The 25,699-nt window shown below is 42.7% G+C and overlaps 1 protein-coding gene across 3 annotated transcripts in view; it reads left to right on the top strand.

Annotated features, from left to right (window-relative positions):
* The window catches only part of ano2b (anoctamin 2b), a 99,908-nt gene that overhangs the window by 37,816 nt on the left and 36,393 nt on the right, over positions 1 to 25,699 (top strand). For 2 of the 3 annotated variants that reach the window (XM_029125222.2, XM_029125223.2), the window contains 4 exons: positions 967 to 1,127; positions 4,043 to 4,125; positions 6,364 to 6,453; positions 10,510 to 10,593. In XM_029125222.2, coding sequence (XP_028981055.2) covers positions 967 to 1,127; positions 4,043 to 4,125; positions 6,364 to 6,453; positions 10,510 to 10,593 — 418 coding nt within the window. The remainder of the gene's footprint in view (positions 1 to 966; positions 1,128 to 4,042; positions 4,126 to 6,363; positions 6,454 to 10,509; positions 10,594 to 25,699) is intronic. The other variant, XM_029125224.2, reaches the window with a different exon arrangement.

Raw genomic sequence — 25,699 nt, 5'->3', positions numbered from 1 at the left:
GGTAGCTATAATGGTCCATGGTTCATTATAAGGGGTAGGGTCCATGGTTCATTATAAGGGAAATTGTAATTAACTTCACCATGAAATTCAACACTACTGTTGTTTGCTCCTTGGGGTTTAAGGCCGGGTGTCTCTGTAAAGCACTTTGTGACAACTGCTGTTGTAAAAAGCGCTTTATAAATAAATTGATTGATTGAAGGGGTAGTTATAATGGTCCATGGTTCATTATAAGGGGACCCTAATGTTGTTTGTATCTTGATTCAGAGTTTATTAGGTCAGTGAGATTTGTTACATAGAGGATTGTCCAGAAGGAATGCAGGAGTGGGGCTTGTGCGCTAAACTGTTTTATAGCGACTGTGTGTATATATCTGTGTTTACGTGTATTTCTGTCTGTATTTCTGTATGTGTGTGTGTATATCTGTGTTTACTTGTATTTCTGTATGTGTGTGTATATCTGTGTTTATGTGTATTTCTGTCTGTATTTCTGTATGTGTGTGTATATATCTGTGTTTACGTGTATTTCTGTATGTGTGTATGTATGTGTTTACGTGTATTTCTGTCTGTATTTCTGTATGTGTGTGTATATATCTGTGTTTACGTGTATTTCTGTATGTGTGTGTATATCTGTGTTTACGTGTATTTCTGTCTGTATTTCTGTATGTGTGTGTATATATCTGTGTTTACGTGTATTTCTGTATGTGTGTGTATATATCTGTGTTTACGTGTATTTCTGTATGTGTGTGTATATATCTGTGTTTACGTGTATTTCTGTATGTGTGTGTATATATCTGTGTTTACGTGTATTTCTGCCTGTATTTCTGTATGTGTGTGTATATATCTGTGTTTACGTGTATTTCTGTATGTGTGTGTATATATCTGTGTTTACGTGTATTTCTGCCTGTATTTCTGTATGTTTGTGTATATATCTGTGTTTACGTGTATTTCTGCCTGTATTTCTGTGTGTAGCCAAGAGATGTGTGATGAGCACCAGAACTTCACCATGTGTCCGCTATGTGACCGGGCCTGTGACTACTGGCAGCTATCCAGTGAGTGTGGCACTGCCCGCACGTCACACCTGTTCGACAACCCTGCCACGGTCTTCTTTGCCATCTTCATGTCAGTATGGGGTACGTAACATTTACTCACCTCTCTACATGTGTAGAGAAAACAAATGTGCAGACACATCACCTCATTCAAGGGTATTTCTTTATTTTTACTGTTATCCACAAAGGTGTCAAAACTATGAAATGTCACATGCAGTCATGTAGTTACCAAAAACGTATATGGCTGTGGGGGTGTTCAGCTCATTAACTGATGTAGGCTGTGTGTTGCTAAGGGGTGTTCTGCTCATTAACTGATGTAGGCTGTGTGTTGCTGTGGGGTGTTCAGCTCATTAACTGATGTAGGCTGTGTGTTGCTGAGGGGTGTTCTGCTCATTAACTGATGTAGGCTGTGTGTTGCTGTGGGGTGTTCAGCTCATTAACTGATGTAGGCTGTGTGTTGCTGTGGGGTGTTCAGCTCATTAACTGATGTAGGCTGTGTGTTGCTGTGGGGTGTTCAGCTCATTAACTGATGTAGGCTGTGTGTTGCTGTGGGGTGTTCAGCTCATTAACTGATGTAGGCTGTGTGTTGCTGTGGGGTGTTCAGCTCATTAACTGATGTAGGCTGTGTGTTGCTGTGGGGTGTTCAGCTCATTAACTGATGTAGGCTGTGTGTTGCTGTGGGGTGTTCTGCTCATTAACTGATGTAGGCTGTGTGTTGCTGAGGGGTGTTCTGCTCATTAACTGATGTAGGCTATGTGTTGCTGTGGGGTGTTCTGCTCATTAACTGATGTAGGCTGTGTGTTGCTGTGGGGTGTTCTGCTCATTAACTGATGTAGGCTGTGTGTTGCTGTGGGGTGTTCTGCTCATTAACTGATGTAGGCTGTGTGTTGCTGTGGGGTGTTCAGCTCATTAACTGATGTAGGCTGTGTGCTGCTGTGGGGTGTTCAGCTCATTAACTGATGTAGGCTGTGTGTTGCTGTGGGGTGTTCAGCTCATTAACTGATGTAGGCTGTGTGTTGCTGTGGGGTGTTCAGCTCATTAACTGATGTAGGCTGTGTGTTGCTGAGGGGTGTTCTGCTCATTAACTGATGTAGGCTGTGTGTTGCTGTGGGGTATTCTGCTCATTAACTGAAGTCTGGCCCACGTTTGAGACACCAACAGTTGAATGTGAGTTGTCCTGGACTCAAGTACAGTGACTCCATACCCTTTGAAGCATACCCAGGAAGACATCAGGACAACATGTTGGACAGTTCTGAAGTGGCCAGTAATGAGTCCAGTTGTAAATCCCATTGAAAACCTGTGGCGTGATCTGACAACAGCAGCTAGGAGGCATCCTTCAAATCTGGGAGAACTGCAGCAGTTTGAAGGGCAAGAGTGGCCCAAACTGCCAGTCCAGAGGTGCCGGAAGCTCATCAATGATAAGATGCACTTGATTGTAGGTTTTATGGTCAAAGGCTGTGCTATGTGATATCGAGTCTGGGGTGTCAGTTTTGTAAACACCATTTTTTCCCAGATATAAAAGGATATATTAAGTTCTGAATAAAAATTGTTTAATTCATATAGGCAATTCCGACAAATTCAGCAATTTCATCAATTGCAATTGTCCACATTAAAAGCAGTAGCCCAATATTAAATAACTATTGTATAAATACAAGCAAATCAATGGTTTTGTTTTTTAAGTATACAGATACATTACTCTATATCTGAGTCCCATCATATTCTCTGAATGACATTTATGTTGCGCAATATGGCAGTAATTCTGCTATCTTCGGCATGGGTTTGGGTTATCGGTTTCTTGCCATCCCCTGGTCAGATGTTGGCCGGTTCCTGGATAGCTCTTTGGAGGTCTGGGGTATAGATGTCATTCTATTGTCTTCAATGCGTAGTCCCTTTATCTTCTATACTGAAAGAAGATAAAACCCAGTTGTTTAAATATTGATTGAATCAAGAGAGTTTATATCTTCAATACAATAACTGTTCTTTTGGCACATTGTCCTGAGTGAGCAGTAGTTTTGTTGCATGGTGTTCTGATTGCATTCAATTCATACTACAATCATCTATACCCAGTAGCTACATGCAATTTCAATAGCTGATTGCATTCAATTCATACTACAATGAATTACACCCAGTAGCTAAAGGAGACACCCAATAGCTGATCTGTCGTGGTGATGTGTAATTATATCTTTTTAAAGTAGTTGGCTTCCTTATAATTTGCCTGTTTTAGAAATGGTATCACATTGAACTAGTGTAATTTAGATGAAGCAGTCAGTAGCCCCTGGTAAAATTTAGATTTTCCTACAAAAATACTGTATATCTGAGGCTAGCTAACTACATGGCATTAGCCAGAATTATCCAATGGATGATTGTAAATACTGTACTTAAAATTACGAGGCTATTACCAAGGCCAGCTATTGGAAAAATGTGGTCTATTGTCACTCCACAGGTGGTGGTTATGACAGCTAGGTTACATTCCAGTAGAGGGAAAAATCATGGGTTCTGTTACCATCTAGACAATGTCTCCAAGTGGGAAAACAGTATTATGATATTTTCTGTTGCTGTTGGGTCGGTCCAAATGTCCATCAGTCACTGAGTCAGAAGCTTGGTGAAAGATGAGAAGCTGCGTAGTTCCTGACAGAGTGGATATAGATTTCTTCAGGACTGGGGTGGGTGGGTGGGGGTGTGTGGGGGTAGGGGGGGTAACTAATTACATAAGACCTCCACTGGGAGGGGAAGGAAACAATTAGATATTTATAACACACACACACACACTCCATAATACTGCTGCATATCAGGTTCAGTTTCTAGACTCTATAGTATTGAAACCTCACTATTAATGCTAATATTGGACTAATAGAAACATTTAATATTGGACCAATAATGGCCTTTAATATTGGACTAATACAAATCTTTAATATTGAACTAATACAAAGTGTGTGTGTGTGTGTGTGTGTGTGTGTGTGTGTGTGTGTGTGTGTGTGTGTGTGTGTGTGTGTGTGTAGTTGCAATGTTTCTAGAGCAGTGGAAACGCCGTCAGATCACTCTGAATCACAGCTGGGACCTGACCGGACTGGAGGATGAGGAGGTAGAGACACACACACTTCTGTTTATATATCATTATGGGCATCTGAGACTTTAACCTGACTCACTATAATCCATGTTCCCTAACTGTAACCCCTAACTTTTATGCATGAAACCTAGCCATAACACCCTAACCATAAACCTACAGTTGTGCTCAAAAGTTTGCATACCCTTGGAGAATTGGTAATACATGTACCATTTGTAAAGAAAACATGAGTAAGCAGGCAAAACATGTCCTTTATTTTTTATGGGATTCACATTCAACTGTAGGTCATAACAGAATGGCACAATCATAAAACAAAACATGGCAACCATGGAAAAACTGAACTGACCCCTGTTCAAAAGTCTGCATACCATTAGTTCTTAATACTGTGTATTGCCCCCTTTAGTATCAATGACAGCATGCAGTCTTTTGTAATAGTTGTCTGTGAGGCCCTGAATTCTTGCAGGTGGTACAGCTGCCCATTCGTCTCGACGATATGCCTCCATAACGTGCAACGTCTTTGGTTGTCTGGCACAAACTGCACGTTTGAGATCTCCCCAGAGTGGCTTGATGATATTAAAGTCAGGAGACTGGGATGGCCACTCCAGAACCTTCACCTTTGTCTACTGTAACTACTGGAGGGTCAACCGGGCCTTGTGCTTATGGTCATTGTTGTGCTGGAAAGTCCAAGAGCATCCCATGCACAGCTTTCGTGCAGAAGAATTGTCTGCCAGTATTTTCTGATAACATGCCCGCATTCGTCTTGACATGAATTTTCACAAGATTCCCCATGCCTTTAGAGCTCACACACCCCCAAACATCAGTGAGCCACCACCATGCTTCACAGTGGGGATGGTGTTCTGTTCACTAGAGGCCTTGTTGACACCTCTCCAAACATATTGCTTATGGTTGTGACCATAAAGCTCTATTTTGGTCTTGTCATTCCAAATTAGTGTGCGAGAAGCTGTGAGGCATGTCATGGTGTTGTCGGGCATATTGTAACTGGGCTTTTTTGTGGCATTGGCGCAGTAAAGGCTTCTTTCTGGCAACTCGACCATGAAGCTCATTTTTGTGCAAGTATCGTGATCGGTCAGTGAAACAACCACATTGTCTTTTTCTAGAACAGCCTGCATTTCTTCTGAGGTTACCTGTGGGTTTTTCTTTGTATCCCAAACTATTCCTCTGGCAGTTTTGGATGAAATCTTTCTTGGTCTGCCTGACCTTGGCTTGGTATCAAGAGATCCCCAAATTTTCCACTTCTTAATAAGTGATTGAACTGTACTGACATTTGCAGGGCTTTGGATATCTTTTTATATCCTTTTCCATCACAAAGTTCCATTACATGGTTAAGCAGGTCTTTTGACAGTTATTTTCTGCTCCCCATGGCTCAGTATCTAGCCAGCTCAGTGCATCCATGTGAGAGCTAACAAACTCATGGACTATTTATACACAGACACTAATTGCAATTTAAAAAGCCACTGGTGTGGGAAATGAACCTTTTAATTGCCATTTTCACCTGTGTGTGTCACCTTGATCAGGGCCATTTGGATGATTTCTGTTATCATTATGATTTTAAAAAGGAGCCAAACATCTATATGATAATAGATGGCTTCATATGATCATTATGTTAAAATAAAATTTCACAATTTCTGCCAGGTTATGCCAACTTATGAACTGTAACTTGTAATACTCCAATTATAACACTCTAAACCAAACCCCTGGGCCAGAAATTGCATTTGCCCTAGTGGGGACCACACAAAAACCTTGTAGAGACAAAATTGTCTGGTTTTACTGTCTTTGTTGGGACAATCTTGTCCTGACCCGAACCCGACCGCCAGGGTGGTGTGTTGACGCCGGGCTGGGTTGCAAGCTGTCCTTACAGATCAAATCATCATGTCTGCTGCTCCAGGTTTTTGCTTCCTTCCCCCACCCCATGGCCCTCAAACCCACATCCCTGGAGGTGTTAGGGCGGTTACCAGCTGGGAACCATAAACCAGGCAGCTGATTTGTCAGTTTTACCATACAGACTTCCTGTTTCTGTGACCAAACGGTGTCGTTCATGAAAACACTGACAAATGTTTTGATGTTTTTGTTGAATCTGTCTACTTTGGACTGTTAATAAAAATATGGATAATAGAAGCTAGAATTCTCAATTTCTCCCTGTCTCTTTTTCCATAACCCTAACCCCTAACTCATTGCTCTGTCCATCTCTCTCTACTGCTTCCCTGTTTTTCCCATCTCCCCCCTGCCTCTCTGCAGGAACACCCCAGGCCTAAGTATCAGACCATCCTACTGCAAAAGAAACAGAAGATAAGAAGAAATGACAAAAAGAAGAAAAAGAAGATTGAGGTGGGAACAAGGGATTTCATTTGGGGGGGGGGGTGTCTATCTATCTCTACATCTCTACTCTGCACTGAATCCCCAAGCAGCATCACATTGTCCTGACATCAGAGGATGCCACCATGATACTAAACACTGTTGGGTGGAAAGTGTGTGGTGTGTGTGTGGTGTGTGTGTGTGTGTGTGGTGTGTGTGTGTGTGTGGTGTGTGTGTGGTGTGTGTGTGTGGTGTGTGTGTGTGGTGTGTGTGTGTGTGTGTGGTGTGTGTGTGTGTGTGGGGTGTGTGTGTGTGTGGGGTGTGTGTGTGTGTGTGTGTGTGTGGTGTGTGTGTGTGTGTGTGTGTGTGTGTGTGTGTGTGTGTGTGTGTGTGTGTGTGTGTGTGTGTGTGTGTGTGTGTGTGTGTGTGTGTGTGTGTGTGGTGTGTGAGAGTGGTGTGTGTGTGTGTGTGTGAGAGTGGTGTGTGTGTGTGTGTGTGTGGTGTGTGTGTGAGAGTGGTGTGTGTGTGAGAGTGGTGTGTGTGTGAGAGTGGTGTGTGTGTGAGAGTGGTGTGTGTGTGTGAGAGTGGTGTGTGTGTGTGAGAGTGGTGTGTGAGAGTGGTGTGTGAGAGTGGTGTGTGAGAGTGGTGTGTGAGAGTGGTGTGTGTGTGAGAGTGGTGTGTGTGTGAGAGTGGTGTGTGTGTGTGAGAGTGGTGTGTGTGTGTGAGAGTGGTGTGTGTGTGTGAGAGTGGTGTGTGTGTGTGAGAGTGGTGTGTGTGTGTGAGAGTGGTGTGTGTGTGTGAGAGTGGTGTGTGTGTGTGAGAGTGGTGTGTGTGTGTGAGAGTGGTGTGTGTGTGTGAGAGTGGTGTGTGTGTGTGAGAGTGGTGTGTGTGTGTGAGAGTGGTGTGTGTGTGTGAGAGTGGTGTGTGTGTGTGAGAGTGGTGTGTGTGTGTGAGAGTGGTGTGTGAGAGTGGTGTGTGTGTGTGTGAGAGTGGTGTGTGTGTGAGAGTGGTGTGTGTGAGAGTGGTGTGTGTGTGTATGAGAGTGGTGTGTGTGAGAGTGGTGTGTGTGAGAGTGGTGTGTGTGAGAGTGGTGTGTGTGAGAGTGGTGTGTGTGAGAGTGGTGTGTGTGAGAGTGGCGTGTGTGAGAGTGGCGTGTGTGAGAGTGGCGTGTGTGAGAGTGGCGTGTGTGTGTGAGAGTGGCGTGTGTGTGTGAGAGTGGCGTGTGTGTGTGAGAGTGGCGTGTGTGTGTGAGAGTGGCGTGTGTGTGTGAGAGTGGCGTGTGTGTGTGAGAGTGGCGTGTGTGTGTGAGAGTGGCGTGTGTGTGTGTGAGAGTGGCGTGTGTGTGTGTGAGAGTGGCGTGTGTGTGTGTGAGAGTGGTGTGTGTGTGTGAGAGTGGTGTGTGTGAGAGTGGTGTGTGTGAGAGTGGTGTGTGTGAGAGTGGTGTGTGTGAGAGTGTGTGTGTGTGGCGTGTGTGTGTGAGAGTGGCGTGTGTGTGTGAGAGTGGCGTGTGTGTGTGAGAGTGGTGTGTGTGAGAGTGGTGTGTGTGAGAGTGGTGTGTGTGAGAGTGGTGTGTGTGAGAGTGGTGTGTGTGAGAGTGGTGTGTGTGTGAGTGGTGTGTGTGAGAGTGGTGTGTGTGTGTGTGTGTGTGTGTGTGTGTGTGTGTGTGAGAGTGGCGTGTGTGTGTGTGAGAGTGGCGTGTGTGTGTGAGAGTGGCGTGTGTGTGTGTGAGAGTGGCGTGTGTGTGTGAGAGTGGCGTGTGTGTGTGAGAGTGGCGTGTGTGTGTGTGTGAGAGTGGTGTGTGTGAGAGTGGTGTGTGTGAGAGTGGTGTGTGTGTGTGTGTGTGTGTGTGTGTGTGTGTGTGTGTGAGAGTGGCGTGTGTGTGTGTGAGAGTGGCGTGTGTGTGTGAGAGTGGCGTGTGTGTGTGTGAGAGTGGCGTGTGTGTGTGAGAGTGGCGTGTGTGTGTGAGAGTGGCGTGTGTGTGTGTGTGTGTGTGTGTGTGAGAGTGGCGTGTGTGTGTGAGAGTGGCGTGTGTGTGTGAGAGTGGTGTGTGTGTGAGAGTGGTGTGTGTGTGTGTGTGAGAGTGGCGTGTGTGAGAGTGGTGTGTGTGTGTGAGAGTGGTGTGGGTGTGTGTGTGAGAGTGGTGTGGGTGTGTGTGTGAGAGTGGTGTGGGTGTGTGTGTGAGAGTGGTGTGTGTGAGAGTGGCGTGTGTGAGAGTGGTGTGGGTGTGTGTGTGAGAGTGGTGTGGGTGTGTGTGTGAGAGTGGTGTGGGTGTGTGTGTGAGAGTGGTGTGGGTGTGTGTGTGAGAGTGGTGTGGGTGGGTGTGAGAGAGTGGTGGGTGGGTGTGAGAGAGTGGTGTGTGGGTGTGTGTGTGTGTGGGTGTGAGAGAGTGGTGTGTGGGTGTGTGGGTGAGAGTGGCGTGTGTGAGAGTGGTGTGTGTGTGTGTGAGTGGTGTGTGTGTGTGTGTGTGTGTGAGAGTGGTGTGTGTGTGTGTGTGAGAGTGGTGTGTGTGTGTGTGTGAGAGTGGTGTGGGTGTGTGTGTGAGAGTGGTGTGGGTGTGTGTGTGAGAGTGGTGTGGGTGTGTGTGTGAGAGTGGTGTGTGTGGGTGTGAGAGAGTGGTGTGTGTGGGTGTGAGAGAGTGGTGTGTGGGTGTGAGAGAGTGGTGTGTGGGTGTGAGAGAGTGGTGTGTGGGTGTGAGAGAGTGGTGTGTGGGTGTGTGGGTGTGTGTGGTGTGGGTGTGTGTGTGGTGTGTGTGTGTGGTGTGTGTGTGGTGTGTGTGTGTGTGTGTGTGTGTGTGTGTGTGTGTGTGAGAGTGGTGTGTGTGTGTGTGTGTGTGTGAGAGTGGTGTGTGGGTGTGAGAGAGTGGTGTGTGGGTGTGAGAGAGTGGTGTGTGGGTGTGAGAGAGTGGTGTGTGGGTGTGAGAGAGTGGTGTGTGGGTGTGTGGGTGTGTGGGTGTGTGTGTGTGGTGTGTGTGTGTGTGTGTGTGTGTGTGTGTGGTGTGTGTGTGGTGTGTGTGTGTGGTGTGTGTGTGGTGTGTGTGTGTGTGTGTGTGTGTGTGTGTGTGTGAGAGTGGTGTGTGTGTGTGTGTGTGTGTGTGTGTGTGTGTGTGTGTGTGTGTGTGAGAGTGGTGTGTGTGTGTGTGTGTGTGAGAGTGGTGTGTGTGTGTGTGAGAATGGTGTGTGTGTGTGTGTGTGTGTGTGTGAGAGTGGGGTGTGTGTGTGTGTGTGTGTGTGTGTGTGAGAGTGGGGTGTGTGTGTGTGTGTGTGTGTGAGAGTGGGGTGTGTGTGTGTGTGTGTGTGTGTGTGTGTGTGTGTGTGTGTGTGAGAGTGGGGTGTGTGTGTGTGAGAGTGGGGTGTGTGTGTGTGTGTGTGAGAGTGGGGTGTGTGTGTGTGAGAGTGGGGTGTGTGTGTGAGAGTGGTGTGTGTGTGTGTGTGTGTGTGTGTGTGTGTGTGTGTGTGTGTGTGTGTGTGTGAGAGTGGGGTGTGTGTGTGTGAGAGTGGGGTGTGTGTGTGAGAGTGGTGTGTGTGTGTGAGAGTGGTGTGTGTGTGTGTGTGTGTGTGTGTGTGTGTGTTGTGTGTGAGAGTGGTGAGTGCGTGCGTGCGTGTTTTAGGTCTTACTAAACTCATGGGGACCAAATGTACCCATGAGTATTGTAAAACCAGAAAAAATTTGACTCATTGGGACCTTTTGCCAGTCCCCGTTAGGCAAAAGTTAATTTCCGGGTTTAGGTTTAATGTCAAACTTAAAATGTATTTTATAGTTAGAATTGGGGTTTCTTTAAGGTCCAGGCGTTGTTGGTTAAGTTTAGGGCTAAAGTTAGGCATTACATCTAGTTAGATTTTAGGCATAAATGTTACTTTATTGAGGTTAAGGTCAGGTTTAGGGTTAGATTAGGTTTAGGTTAAGGTTAGGATAAGGGATAGGGGTAGGTTTAGGGTTAAGATTAGGGCAAGGGAGCATGCAATTTGTATTTTCTGGTCCCCATGAGGGTAGCTGTACAAACTTGTGCGTGCGTTGTGTGTTGAGCCGTTGTGCGTGCGTTGTGCGTGCGTTGTGCGTGCGTTGTGCGTTGAGCCGTTGTCTGTGTTGCAGCCGGTGCAGAGAGGGGAGGACGTGGCAGCAGGGAAAGACAAATGGAGACAGAGGTTACTGTCTGCCATGAACACTGGGACATCGGTAACCACGCTTTCCTCCTCTCTTTATTCTCTTCCTCCTTGTCCTCTGTCTTTCTCATCGTCATCCTCTTCTTCCTCTTTTTCTTGAGACAGACAGACAGTCCCATCATAACACGTCTTGATCGTTCTCTACTATTGTCATGTTGTCTGGAACCTCTGCACAGATACCAGCAGTCTGCACAGATACCAGCAGTCTGCACAGATACCAGCAGTCTGCACAGATACCAGCAGTCTGCACAGATACCAGCAGTCTGCACAGATACCAGCAGTCTGCACAGATACCAGCAGTCTGCACAGATACCAGCAGTCTGCACAGATACCAGCAGTCTGCACAGATACCAGCAGTCTGCACAGATACCAGCAGTCTGCACAGATACCAGCAGTCTGCACAGATACCAGCAGTCTGCACAGAAATCATGTTGTAGTTTATTGTAGTTTATTCTAATTTCTCTTCCAGAGTAGTTTTGGATTCTACTGCTGTATCATCTCAATCATAGCTGCCCCAATCAGCAACATAAACAGTAGTTCACTCTTGATGAGACTGAAGACTGTTCCCAGTGACTCTTCCTCCACATCATATTAACTCAGATTAGATTAAACTTTGTCATTGAACAGTGAAAGTACAGTACAACGAAATGCAGTTTGTGGCAGAAATGCAAATAGAGGAGGGCAAAATAATTTACAGGTATTAAGTATATGTATGTACAAGTGAAATGTATCGGTAGGCAATTAATGCAAATGTATTACATATGGCAAATCTAAATGTGCAGTGGGAAATGTACAGGTATTAGTATAATGTTTGTACAAGTGAGATAAATAGTTGTAGGAATTCTAAATGGCATTCTGAATTTGCAATCGAGGCAAATTGAAGTAGGGTAGCATGTGCAACTGAAATGCAGGGATAGCAGCAATGAGGTTCTCAAGGTAGATGTGTAACAATTGAAAATGCAAGTACAGTGGCAGTTCTAAATGTGCAAGTTTAAAGAGGGCAAGTTTTTAAGGTGCAAGTCAGCATGTGCAAATGGGTTAGGGTTAACCCTGAACCTAATATGGGAATAGCAGCAATGACACATACCTGTAGACATCTGCCTCTACCTAAGTCTGATATGGTTTTTCAGTTTCAGAGTCCAGGAGTAAAAAGGGTGGCTGTGGTTAGTGATGGACAGTCACAGAGCTACAGCTAGGGCTGCACAATATATAGTTTCAGCATCGACATTGTGATGTGCGCATCCGCAATAGTCACATCTCAGAACATTCGATTTAGTAAGGTAAACACATCAGTCAACAATATATATTTTTTCAAATGGAAAACTAGCATTATATCTCTGATATAATGTAATTTTCTCAGATTTATGGGTTATTGGATACAGTTAATTATGATAATTATTATTTTAAACAGAGTTCATTGCTGCATGTGGTTGACAGCAGGCTCTGCTTTCGTGTGACGAAATGAGCGAGGAACAGGCCAAAAAGACAGAAATGGAAAATTTGGCAGCAAAAAGAAATGCATTGTCAATTGCACTCACCTAAAGGATTTAGGAACACCTGTTCAATTTCTCATTAATGCAATTATCTAATCAACCAATCACATGGCAGTTGCTTCAATGCATTTAGGGGTGTGGTCCTGGTCAAGACAATCTCCTGAACTCCAAACTGAATGTCAGAATGGGAAAGGTGATTTAAGCAATTTTGAGCGTGGCATGGTTGTTGTTGCCAGACGGGCCAGTCTGAGTATTTCACAATCTGCTCAGTTACTGGGATTTTCACGCACAACCATTTCTAGGGTTTACAAAGAATGGTATGAAAAGGGAAAAACATCCAGTATGCGGCAGTCCTGTGGGCGAAAATGCCTTGTTGATGCTATAGGTCAGAGGAGAATGGGCCTACTGATTCAAGCTGATAGAGCAACTTTGACTGAAATAACCACTCGTTACAACCGAGGAATGCAGCAAAGCATTTGTGAAGCCACAACACGCACAACCTTGAGGCGGATGGGCTACAACAGCAGAAGACCCCACCGGGTACCACTCATCTCCACTACAAATAGGAAAAAGAGGCTACAATTTGCACGAGCTCACCAAAATTGGACAGTTGAAGACTGGAAGAATGTTGCCTGGTCTGATGAGTCTCGATTTCTGTTGAGACATTCAGGAGGTAGAGTCAGAATTTGGCGTAAACAGAATGAGAGCATGGATCCATCATGCCTTGTTACCACTGTGCAGGCTGGTGGTGGTGGTGTAATGGTGTGGGGGATGTTTTCTTGGCACACTTTAGGCCCCTTAGTGCCAATTGGGCATTGTTTAAATGCCACGGCCTACCTGAGCATTGTTTCTGACCATGTCCATCCCTTTATGACCACCATGTACCCATCCTCTGATGGCTACATCCAGCAGGATAATGCACCATGTCACAAAGCTCGAATCATTTTCAAATTGGTTTCTTGAACATGACAATGAGTTCACTTTACTGAAATGGCCCCACAGTCACCAGATCTCAATCCAATAGAGCATCTTTGGGATGTGGTGGAACGGGAGCTTTGTGCCCTGGATGTGCATCCCACAAATCACCATCAACTGCAAGATGCTATCCTATCAATATGGGCCAACATTTCTAAAGAACACTTTCAGCACCTTGTTGAATCAATGCCACATAGAATTAAGGCAGTTCTGAAGGTGAAAGGGGATCAAACACAATATTAGTATGGTGTTCCTAATAATCCTTTAGGTGAGTGTATGTGGAAATATTTCCTTATAATTGGAAATATTACAGACAGGATGATGTTGACTAAAAACAGGTACTTTGTCAAGAGTGCCTTGCAATTGTTGCCACAACACAACCAATTTGTTTGATAATTTAAGGCGGCACCACAAATCTTCGTATGATGCGTGCAAAGCATCTCAATGCCGTCCAAAGCAAAAACACCATACAAGAAAGGTTCCAAACGGCAGAGAAATATCACAGATTCAATAATGTTTCATGTCGCCAAAGACATGGTACTAATTAACATGGTTACCAAAGAGGGTGACAAGCGGTTTGACAAGCGGTTTGGAATGCCATCACACAACGCAATACAACTTCCCAGAGTTGTACGAGAAATGCAAGACACAAGTAGAAACAGAGCGGTCACAAGTGGAATATTATACAGCAACTATAGACTTGTGGTCCAGCCGGACAACGGAGCCCTACATAAGTTTGACCGTACACTTAATTAATGAGGACTTCCACCTGAAATGTCTCTGTTTGCAAAATGCTTTTTTCCCCGAGGATCATACAAGTGAGAACATTGCAACAGGGATGAGAGAAGCTTTAGCTGATTGGGGCCTAGATGAGTTGTCTAGTCTGTCCTGAACCTCCCTGACCAGGTGTCAATGGGGACACTTGAATTTTTTGATACCGCATCGCTCGTCACATTTACTAAATTTGTAATGAGTACTAAACCCACAAACTCTCAGCTAGACCCGATTCCAACAAAATTACTTAAGGAGCCATTTCCTGTGCTAGGTCAGCCAATGCTGAACATAATAAATTGCTCCCTTTCCTCCGGATGTGTACCAAACTCACAAAAAATAGCGGAAATTAAGCTTCTTCTATAAAAATCTAATCTGGATCCCGACATATTAAACAATTATACGCCAATATCGAACCTCACGTTCCTCTCAAAAATCTTAGTGAAATGTGTTTCCGAACAACTGAATGTCCTCCTAAAGACAAATAACATTTATGAAATACTCCAGTCCGGTTTAAGATCCCATCATAGTACTGAGACTGCACTCGTGAAGGTAACAAATGACCTTCTAATGGCCTCGGACAAAGGTTCCGCATCCGTCCTGTTGCTTCTTGACCTTAGTGCTGCTTTTGACACTATTGATCACTCCCTTCTCTTAGAGAGACTGGAAACCCATATTGGGCTATGTGGACATGTTCTAGCCTGGTTTAAATCTTATTTATCTGAAAGATATCAGTTTGTTAGTGTGGATGGCATATCCTCTGACAAGTCAAAGGTATGCTTTGGTGTTCCTCAAGGCTCGGTTCTGGGCCCATTATTGTTCTCACTATATATGCTCCCTCTGGGCGATGTAATCCGAAATCACAATGTAAACTTTCACTGTTACGCTGATGACACACAGTTATATATTTCAATGAAGCATGGAGAAGCCCCTAAATTAGCTACTTTGGAAACATGCGTTTCAAATATTAGGAAGTGGATGACAGAGAATTTCTGGCTCTTAAACTCAAGGAAAACTCGTTGCTCGTTTTAGGACCCAAAAAACAAAGCGCATTGTTAGCAGATCTCACTGTGAACCTCGACGGCTGCATGGTCGTATCCCAAACAACTATAAAAAACCTTGGCGTTACCCTTGACCCTGACCTCTCCTTTGAAGAACATAAAATGTCTCAAGAGTTGCTTATTTTCATCTTCGAAACATTGCAAAAATTATGTTGTTGTGTAGCCACCTTTCTGAGAACATCTATATGCTGCAATCCAGAATCCTTTTTTGTGAGGTGAATCTTAGTTGTATTTCATACATTTGTGCATTGTGTTCCAATATCCACGAGTTCTTGTCAGCTGTATATACTATATGCTAGGCTGTACCAAGTGAATGAAGTAGAGACGATTAAATAAGTTATTGCTAATTTGAATTAACTGGGTAGACTCTGAGCCTCGTAATGTACAGGCATTGCCATCTTGGTCATCTCATGTAGGTACACAGGTGACATTAGGTTCTGGATCTGGTTGTAAGTTCTGTGCATTGGTTTTGCCATATTTCAGTCAATATTTTTCTTTGTCATTGAGAGTTGTACCATATTAAAAGTTTAAAACAATTAACATTTTTAATAGCCTTTGATGCTCATCTTTGCCAAGGTGTCATGGATGGCACTTTTGCTAGATCTGCCATGGACATAGAACATCATACGTGTGTGTGTTTGTGTGTGTGTGTCATACCAGTTTACTGCTACTTACCAGTTACTTACTCAATGATATTCTGAGGGCAGAAAGAATTGTGATTGGTTCAGGTGAACACCCAATCAATCAAATTATCTTCATTATTACATAACAGGCAAACTGTGTTGCAGAATTGCATTAGGGTGTTTTGATAGGGTGTTTGTCTGTAGCAATTACATTTCTTTCTACCCTCAGAAAATGTTTAACTAACGTGCGTCTTTGTCTGAGTGTGTATGTGTATGTGTGTGGCATTGTGTTTGTGTGTGTTTTTTAACTCTCCTGTCCCAGTTTTCTCTGCCCTAAATCTATCATATCCCAGTTGTTAGCTGTCTGTCTGATCTCAGCTGTATGTCTATTAAGGACATACAGTGGGCCTTGACTCTGACTAGACTCTCGAATAGGAACTCTGGAATAGGAACATGAATTGACTCTGAAACAGGAACAAGACTTGACTTAAGGAGTTGTGTGTGTGTGTGTGTGTGTGTGTGTGTGTGTGTGTGTGTGTGTGTGTGTGTGATTGACACAGGAACAGTTCAATTCTGTCACATTTGGTAAAGGACTTGTCAAGATCAACCATCTATAGGCAGGACAGTTATTTTTGTGTTTAGTTTCCTCTTGCCTCAAGAGCAGCCAAAAATGGATCTGCTGCTATGGAAACCCACACACGCAGCACTGTGCTGGAGACTGTCTACAGTGTCAACCTCTAATGTCAACATCCATAGACAACATCTAATGTCAACATCCATAGACAACATCTAATGTCAACATCCATAGACAACCTCTAATGTCAACATCCATAGTCAACCTCTAATGTCAACATCTATAGTCATCCTATAATATCAACCACCATAGTCATCCTCTAATATCAACGACTAATAGTCACCCTATAATATTAACCACCATAGTCATCCTCTAATTTCAACGACCAATAGTCACCCTATAATATTAACCACCATAGTCATCCTCTAATTTCAACGACCAATAGTCACCCTATAATATTAACCACCATAGTCATCCTCTATTATTAACCTTCATAGTCAACCTCTAATTTCAACCACCATAATCAACCTCTATTATTAACCTTCATAGTCAACCTCTAATTTCAACCACCATAGTCAACCTCTATTATTAACCTCCATAGTCCGCCTTTAATATTAACCTACACTGTCAACATGGGATATTAATCTGTAGTATCAGTGTCTAATAGTAAGCTCTTATCAATCCCCAGTGTTTACCTCTGGTATCAATCCCCAGTGTTTACCTCTGGTATCAATCCCCAGTGTTTGCCTCTGGTATCAATCCCCAGTGTTTGCCTCTGGTATCCATCCCCAGTGTTTGCCTCTGGTATCCATCCCCAGTGTTTGCCTCTGGTATCCATCCCCAGTGTTTACCTCTGGTATCCATCCCCAGTGTTTACCTCTGGTATCCATCCCCAGTGTTTACCTCTGGTATCCATCCCCAGTGTTTACCTCTGGTATCCATCCCCAGTGTTTACCTCTGGTATCCATCCCCAGTGTTTACCTCTGGTATCCATCCCCAGTGTTTACCTCCATTGTCAAACTCTAATAATGACTTAATCTGCGTTTCCACCAAAAAGTACCTGGAACTTTGAGTCCCAGGAACTGTTATTCAAGGAACTAAAGGGTTCCTTCAGCCCATTGTTGTGTGCGTTTCCACCACGGTCTGAAGCCTCGCGAAGATTAGGCTAATTAGTCCGCTGGCGCGTGTTCCGCCGCTGGCGCGTGTTCCGCCGCTGTTCCAACGCTGGCGCGTGTTCCGCCGCTGTTCCGCCGCTGGCGCGTGTTCCGCCGCTGGCGCGTTTTCCGCCGCTGGCGCGTGTTCCGCCACTGGCGCGTGTTCCGCCGCACCCTACACCTTACAAAGCGACCGACAGGCATCTTCATTTATGCGACACTGCAACATCACAGCAACCAGGGAGGAGATTAAAGTTGTTGCTGTTGATCATGATTTCATTGCTTTACAAATGTGGTCATGCAGCGGAGGAGACGAGCAGTAGAAATGCTTTTCGAGTTGCAAAACGAATAAAGTGAATGGATTTTGAGTTATCGCGGAGATTGACCATGAGATGACTGATGAGAAGGATTCGCGTCATCCGCACAAAGAGAATGGTACGATTTTTTTTTTAGTAGGTCTTTATACGATTAAATAAATCACAATTGGGAATAATGTTACTCTAAACTACATCGACTTATTATTGGCACCTTTTTGTGTGTTTCAGATATGAGTACTACAGAATGCGTCGTGTTCTACATCCGTTTGGGTACACAAACGGTGGGAAACTGTGGTTTCAACTTTCACGAGGCCTAGTGGATAAAGAATTTAAGGACACGTTTCTGTACTTGTGCCGTCGATTGCAACCATAACTGGGGTGACATGACATCGCCATCGTGTCCCCATTCACAAAAGATCTCGCCGTTGAGATTTAATAAATATTTCAGCAGTGAGCCAGACAGTGTGTGGAAGTTCCTCTGTTTTCAGATGTACACAAACAGCCACTATACACGTATTTGGTTCAACAACTATTTAATCTGCAAAAATGTAGGTGCAAAATACAGAGTACTGTAAACCAGCAGCAATCTGAGTAGTATTATTGAACATTTAGATGTGGCAGTAACATAAGTAGACTTGCAGCAATTGGTAGTATTATTCAGTAGTATAGATACATGAGTGTAATATGCTTATGAATGGTGGCATAGCACACCAACTACGTAGTGAGAATTATAAAAATATAGCAAGAACATAAAGCAGTAATATACATAACACTGTACATGGTTAATATACATAACACAGATTCTTCCCCCTGAGACTCGAGGAATGCCAACTCTCGCCTCCTTATCGTTCTTTACGCAGCTCTCCTCAGCCTGACTCTTTCCTCAGTATAGCAGCTGCATATACTGGTCCTGCTGCTCCTGTGCTAGCTGCAGGACGGTCCGGTTAACGTCGTCCATGTCCCTCAGTGCGTCAAGGAAGTCTGTGTCTTTTCCAAAAAGAACAATAAACACAAACACACCACAGTAAATGAATAATACACAAGCACAGTCCGCATAGTCAACAGCAGTTTTGAAAAATGTCTTGTACCGACGAATCATTTGATCAAGTTGTTAATGTTTAGTGATTATAAGATACATACAAATGTTAACTATCATGTCATTAATGATCATTTCTGAAATTCCAGTGGAAATATTACTATTTTCAACTAGTTGGTTAGCGACGTGGCTAAAAAATACGACCCCTATTATCAGCCGCCTTACTATTTTCTCCAAATGACGTTTCATTTCCTCTTTATTTATGTTACAAATGCCTGATCACAGTTTCAATTACGTGTTTACTAGAAAGTTTTAGCTACCTTTCTGGTGAAGAAGGGAAAAAAGTCAGATCACTGATAACAGCCTACGTGATGTCTGGTCTGTCACGCAAGTCGACGTTCACGATTTGCAACAAAAATGTCCATACATTACATTAAGTATTTAACCTCCATACATTACATTAAGTATTTAACCTCCATACATTACATTAAGTATTTAACCTCCATACATGACATTAAGTATTTAACCTCCATACATTACATTAAGTATTTAACCTCCATACATGACATTAAGTATTTAACCTCCATACATGACATTAAGTATTTAACCTCCATACATTACATTAAGTATTTAACCTCCATACATTACATTAAGTATTTAACCTCCATACATGACATTAAGTATTTAACCTCCATACATGACATTAAGTATTTAACCTCCATACATTACATTGTTTAAGTATTTAACCTCCATACATGACATTAAGTATTTAACCTCCATACATTACATTGTTTAAGTATTTAACCTCCATACATGACATTAAGTATTTAACCTCCAGACATTGTTTAAGTATTTAACCTCCATACATTACATTAAGTATTTAACCTCCATACATTACATTAAGTATTTAACCTCCATACATGACATTAAGTATTTAACCTCCATACATGACATTAAGTATTTAACCTCCATACATGACATTAAGTATTTAACCTCCATACATGACATTAAGTATTTAACCTCCATACATGACATTAAGTATTTAACCTCCATACATGACATTAAGTATTTAACCTCCATACATGACATTAAGTATTTAACCTCCATACATTACTCTATAATAGGAGGTGGCAGATAATAGGGGTTGTTAGCTAGGCTAACATCATTGATGTTCCTGTAGCTAACATTGGTTTTTGTCTAGAGGGACAATAGCATGACAATAACATGTAGTATACAAATATCCTGACTTTCCCAAAACATAACGTTATAGCATTTAACATGCATCATGTAAAACATTGTGATTTGCCTTAAACCGACTGGTTATCCAGTTTCTGTGTCTTCCACCACGGCTTCCAACAACGCAGCAGCCGAGTCAATCGTTGCCGCAGCATCATAGAAGGCCGACCTGTGACCCGGCAACGCACGTAGACGGTCAAACTATTTGCTCAGCCGGTCAGAACCGCATCTGTTATTGTGATCGTCGATCTTCTTATTTGGTTTACATTTTTTACACTTCTCCCGGCACTGTTTCCCGGTGTGAATAATGTTCAGCTCACCTAACTTGTAGGATATTTTCGTGTACACCTTATCATTACGAATCGCCGTTTCAAATTCTCGCTGGATTTGGTCGTCAGCATAAACACTCTTAAGGCCTGGACTTCGTCGTCGCTCGATTTCCTCTCCATAATGTCTTTTTTTTGTAAGCAAAATAAACTATTTTAATAAATCCTGTACATTACTCTGCTGAGGACATTTAAAAATGGCGGTTGAAAACTTCTGCGAGTAAACTCTACTACTTCTGGACCAATCAGAAATGTTCAGCATTTAAGAACCTCTTATATACAGGTGCTGGTCATAAAATTTGAATATCATCAAAAAGTTGATTTATTTTAGTAATTCCATTCAAAAAGTGAAACTTATATATTATATTCATTCATTACACACAGGCTGATATATTTCAAATGTTTATTTCTTTTAATTTTGATGATTATAACTGACAACTAATGAAAACCCCAAATTAGAATATTGTGAAAAGGTTCAATATTGAAGACACCTGGTGCCACACTCTAATCAGCTAATTAACCCAAAACACCTGCAAATGCCTTTAAATGGTCTCTCAGTCTAGTTCTGTATGCTACACAATCATGGGGAAGACTGCTGACTTGACAGCTGTCCAAATTCAGTATCTCAGAAAATCAATACAAAAAAAATGATTTTTAGAAATGTTGGCCAATTGAAAAGTATGAACATGAAAAGTATGAGCATGTACAGCACTCAATACTTAGTTGGGGCTCCTTTTGCCTGAATTACTGCGGCAATGCGGCGTGGCATGGAGTCGATCAGTCTGTGGCACTGGTCAGGTGTTATGAGAGCCCAGGTTTGCTCTAATAGTGGCCTTCAGCTCTTCTGCATTGTTGGGTCTGGTGTATCGCATCTTCCTCTTCACAATACCCCATAGATTTTCTATAGGGTTAAGGTCTGGCGAGTTTGCTGGCCAATTAAGAACAGTGCAGAACATGGTCATTAAACCAGGTACTGGTAGCTTTGGCACTGTTTGCAGGTGCCAAGTCTTGTTGGAAAATGAAATCTGCATCTCCATAAAGTTGTTCAGCAGCAGGAAGCATGAAGTGCTCTAAAACTTCCTGGTAGACGGCTGTGTGGCTCTTGGACCTCAGAAAACACAGTGGACCAACACCAGCAGATGACATGGCACCCCAAACCATCACTGACTGTGGAAACTTTACACTGGACTTCAAGCAACATGGATTCTGTGCCCCTCCTCTCTTCCTCCAGACTCTGGGACCTTGATTTCCAAAGGAAATGCAAAATTGACTTTCATCAGAGAACATAACTCAGCAGCAGTCCAGTCCTTTTTGTCTTTAGCCCAGGCGAGACGCTTCTGACGCTGTGTCTTGTTCAAGAGTGGCTTGACACAAGGAATGCAACAGCTGAAACCCATGTCTTGCATATGTCTGTGCGTGTTGGTTCTTGAAGCACTGACTCCAGCTGCAGTCCACTCTTTGTGAATCTCCCCCACATTTTTGAATGGGTATTGTTTCACAATCCTCTCCAGGGTGCGGTTATCCCTATTGCTTGTGCACTTTTTTCTACCACATCTTTTCCTTCCCTTTGCGTCTCTATTAATGTGCTTGGACACAGCTCTGTGAACAGCCAACCTCTTTAGCAATGACCTTTTGTGTCTTGCCCTCCTTGTGCAAGGTGTCAATGGTCTCTTTTGGACAGCTGTCAAGTCAGCAGTCTTCCCCATGATTGTGTAGCCTACAGAACTAGACTGAGACCATTTAAATGCCTTTGCAGGTGTTTTGGGTTAATTAGCTGATTAGAGTGTGGCACCAGGTGTCTTCAATATTGAACTTTTTCACAATATTCTAATTTTCTGAGATGCTGAATTTGGGGTTTTTATTAGTTGTCAGTTATAATCATCACAATTAAAAGAAATAAACACTTAAAATATATCAGTCTGTGGTGAATGAATGTATACATTATACAAGTTTCACTTTTTGAATGGAATTACTGAAATAAATCAACTTTTTGATGATATTCTAATTTTATGACCAGCACCAGTATAATCTGCTTTAAAAATGAACCTCTAAGGCCAGCCTTTACCAAGAACTTCTAATGTTACACTCTCTAGAATCAAACCCTAGTATCAAACATTAGTATCAACTTCTAATGCCAGCCTCTGGTATTAACCTCTAGTATCAAACCCCGGCATCAGACTCTAGTATCAAACCCCGGCATCAGACTCTAGTACCAACTCCTTTGAATCTCTATTATTATTATGTACCCCTGTTGCATCAACCTCCAGTGTCGGAGGCTGACCTGCAGAGAGAGACAAACTCCAGGGTTAGAGGGGGAAAGCAAGAGAGAGAAACATTGGGGGGAGTGGGGGGAGAAGTAGAGAGGGAGATGTTTAGAGTTGCTGAGTGGGAAGGAGGGAGAGATGCATGCTGGGCTGGGGGCCAATACAGGATTAGCAACGGCTCTAATATCACCATGGAGACCAGAACACACCCCCACGCTGGGACAGCCTTATCGTCCCGAGGGCGTGTGTGTGAGAGAATAGCAGAATGTTGCTAAAAAGGTTTTTAAACCATTGACGTCTGACTATGTCAAGCCCATCAAATGCCTTGCTAGGGCGGAGCTTAACACACAGCACTCCTCCTACAGGAATGTGGGGGAGGGTTTTTGAAATGGAACTCTGGGAAGCCATATGAGGCAGTATGGGAGCCTGGTTACAGCATCCAATCCATCACCACAATGTTGCAGGACCAAAACCGAGAGCTGACAAGTTGTCCCTGAGCAAAACATTTACCCCAGGATGTTATTGAAAAAGGAGCTCTGCTATTCTGTTTTAATGATAGAACATGGTCAGTAGGGACCTTGTTCTTTTTTATTGATAGAACATCGTCAGTAGGGACCTTGTTCTGTTTTATTGATAGAACATCGTCAGTAAGGATTTTGTTGTTCTATTTTAATGATAGAACATTGTCAGTAGGGATCTTGTTCTTATTAAATGGTAGAACCTTGTCAGGAGGGACATTGTTGTTCTATTTTAATGACAGAACGTCATCAGTAGGGATCTTGTTCTTATTAAATGGTAGAACCTTGTCAGGAGGGACATTGTGGGACAGACATTAGATACACCCCTTCGGTACCATTAGTAGGAAGTAACTGTGAATGAGTGTGTGTGCAGGTGACACATGTCCCAGAGGAAATCCCCAGGCAGTAATTTCCCAAAAAGCTTAACTGCCAGCAGGGGGTGAGGATGGAGGATGTGGATTGTGGTGTGTCTTTGTGGGCATGTATTTATTGTGGTGTGTGTGTGTGGCATGTGTTAGTTTGTTATGGTGTGTCTTTATTTAAGTGTGTGGGTGTGTGTTGTGGTTTGTGTGGGGGGGCTGTATTTATTGTTGTATGTGAGTTTGTGTTTAATGTGATGTTTGTGGGGGTGTGCATTTATTGTAGTGTTTGTGGGGGGGTGTATTTATTTTTGTGTGTGTGGGAGTGTGTATTTATTTTGGTTTGTGTGTTGGTGCCAGGGGAGAGTACTGGCCTTATTGTGTGTGTTTGTGTGTGAGTGTGTATTTGAGTAGTGGGTTTATTTCAGTTCAAGACCTCAAGGTCAGTAATCTGTAAGGGTTTCATCAGTGGTATTGAAGAATAAGGTGTGCGTGCGTGCGTGCGTGTGACCTGAGGGTGATAGAAATAAGTGTTAGAGGAAATACCTTCTGATTAATATATTTTATAATCTTGTAATCACATTTATAGTGCTTATTACATAATAATATCAGATGAGGTGTTGTTGAGACCGATAATCTCACATCACAAGCCTATAATGTGCATGTGTCTGAAATTGCCATTAGGTGTTAATGAAAGACTATCCAAACAGCTGATCCCTGCGATGTTTATCATAACAGTCAGAGGATTGAGTCAGATCTTATGATCTGGGATAATCAGTCTGGAACGGAAACAAATTGGGTGTGGGTACTTGTGTGTGGGTACTTTATACAACTGCATTGTAAGTTCATACAAAGGAATGACTGAAAGGACAATGCTGTAGTTTCAAATAGTTGAAATGCCTCTTCTAGGTGTTTAGTGTGTAAATACTGCTGTAACGCCCATGTTGAATGAATTTCAGGAGTACTGTTCTCCACATTATAGAATTAGGTTTTTCACCTAACCAACCCAGACATAAGATCCTACTAAATCTCCATGCTGTCAAATTAGCATCACCACCTTGGCCACAGGAAGAAAACATCTTGGCCAAAACACGAATCTACATTTGCTTGTTGCTAGATTCATCTTAGAACAAAACAGGACCATTGTAAATAGTTATTTCTGTTGCAGTCCTGAGGATGGTCTTTGATGTGCATATGACTCAGAGATATGGATCTAACGTCCTGCAGTGTCATAACAAGCCATTCAGTGGATATCTCTTTGACCGCAATTGCATGTTAGTTGTTCTTCTAGCTATCCTCTTCATAACAATCAACTTATGGGCCTGCATAGATATTGTTCAGCTATGCACTTTAAAGTATTGTTAAACTTGTTGCTGATTGGCTAGAAGGCAGATTAATTCCTGATATCAGGACAGTACTGTAGAATGCACGTTAATTTATAATAAGACTGGACTCCTAATCATGATGTATAAGGCCACAAAGCCACTGTATTTATATTGTTTTTGGAGTCATTTATCCCCATTACATTGCCGATGCCAAAAAACAAGAACCTAAACATTTGCACATAGTACGTGTTTTTATTCATAATTTCATGTTTTATTACAACCCTGTTTCCCAAGAATTTGGGACGCTGTGAAAATGTAAATAAATAAAAAAAATGCAATAATGTACAAATAATTTAAAACCTATCTTCAATAGAAAATATTACAAAGACAACATATCAGATGTTGCAACTGAGACATTTTATTGTTTTTTGAATATGTGCCCACTCTTTATTTGATGCCAGCAACACGTTTCAAAAAAGTTGGGACAACAAAAGACTGTAAAAGTTGTGTAATGCAAAAAAAAAATGGTGGAATATCACACAACTAATTAGGTAAATTTGCGAGAGATCAGTAACATGATTTGGTATTCAAAGATCATTCTAGAGAGGATGGGTCTGTCAGAAATGAGGACGGTTTCATCAATCTGTGAAAGGCTGCACGGGCAAATAGCTCAACAATTTAAGAATAATGTTAAAAATGCAAGGAGTTTGAGGGTCTCAATCTATGGTACATAATATCATTAAGAGAATCCAAAGTATTCTCTATATGCTAGGGACAAGGCCGAAAATCAATATTGGATGGCCATGATCTTCGGGCCCTCAGGCCACGCTGTATTAAAAACAGACAAGATTGTGTAGTGGAAATCACTGCACTGGCTCAGGAAGACTCCTGAAAACCACTGTCTGTTAACAGTGTCACTGCATCCACATATGCAAGTTAAAACTCTACCATGCAAAGAAGAAAAAAGATATATAAACAAGATCCAGAACCGCCATCGCTTCCTCTAGGCCCAAGCTCATTTAAGAATGGAAAACTGTCTTGTGGTTTAACAAATTAAAATGTGAAATTGCTTTTGGGAATCATGGAC

The sequence above is a fragment of the Esox lucius genome, chromosome 14, assembly GCF_011004845.1.
Source record: "Esox lucius isolate fEsoLuc1 chromosome 14, fEsoLuc1.pri, whole genome shotgun sequence".
NCBI classification, from domain to species: domain Eukaryota; kingdom Metazoa; phylum Chordata; class Actinopteri; order Esociformes; family Esocidae; genus Esox; species Esox lucius.
The sequence above is the reverse complement of the archived record's forward strand: the minus strand, read 5'-3'. Positions and strand labels throughout refer to the sequence as shown.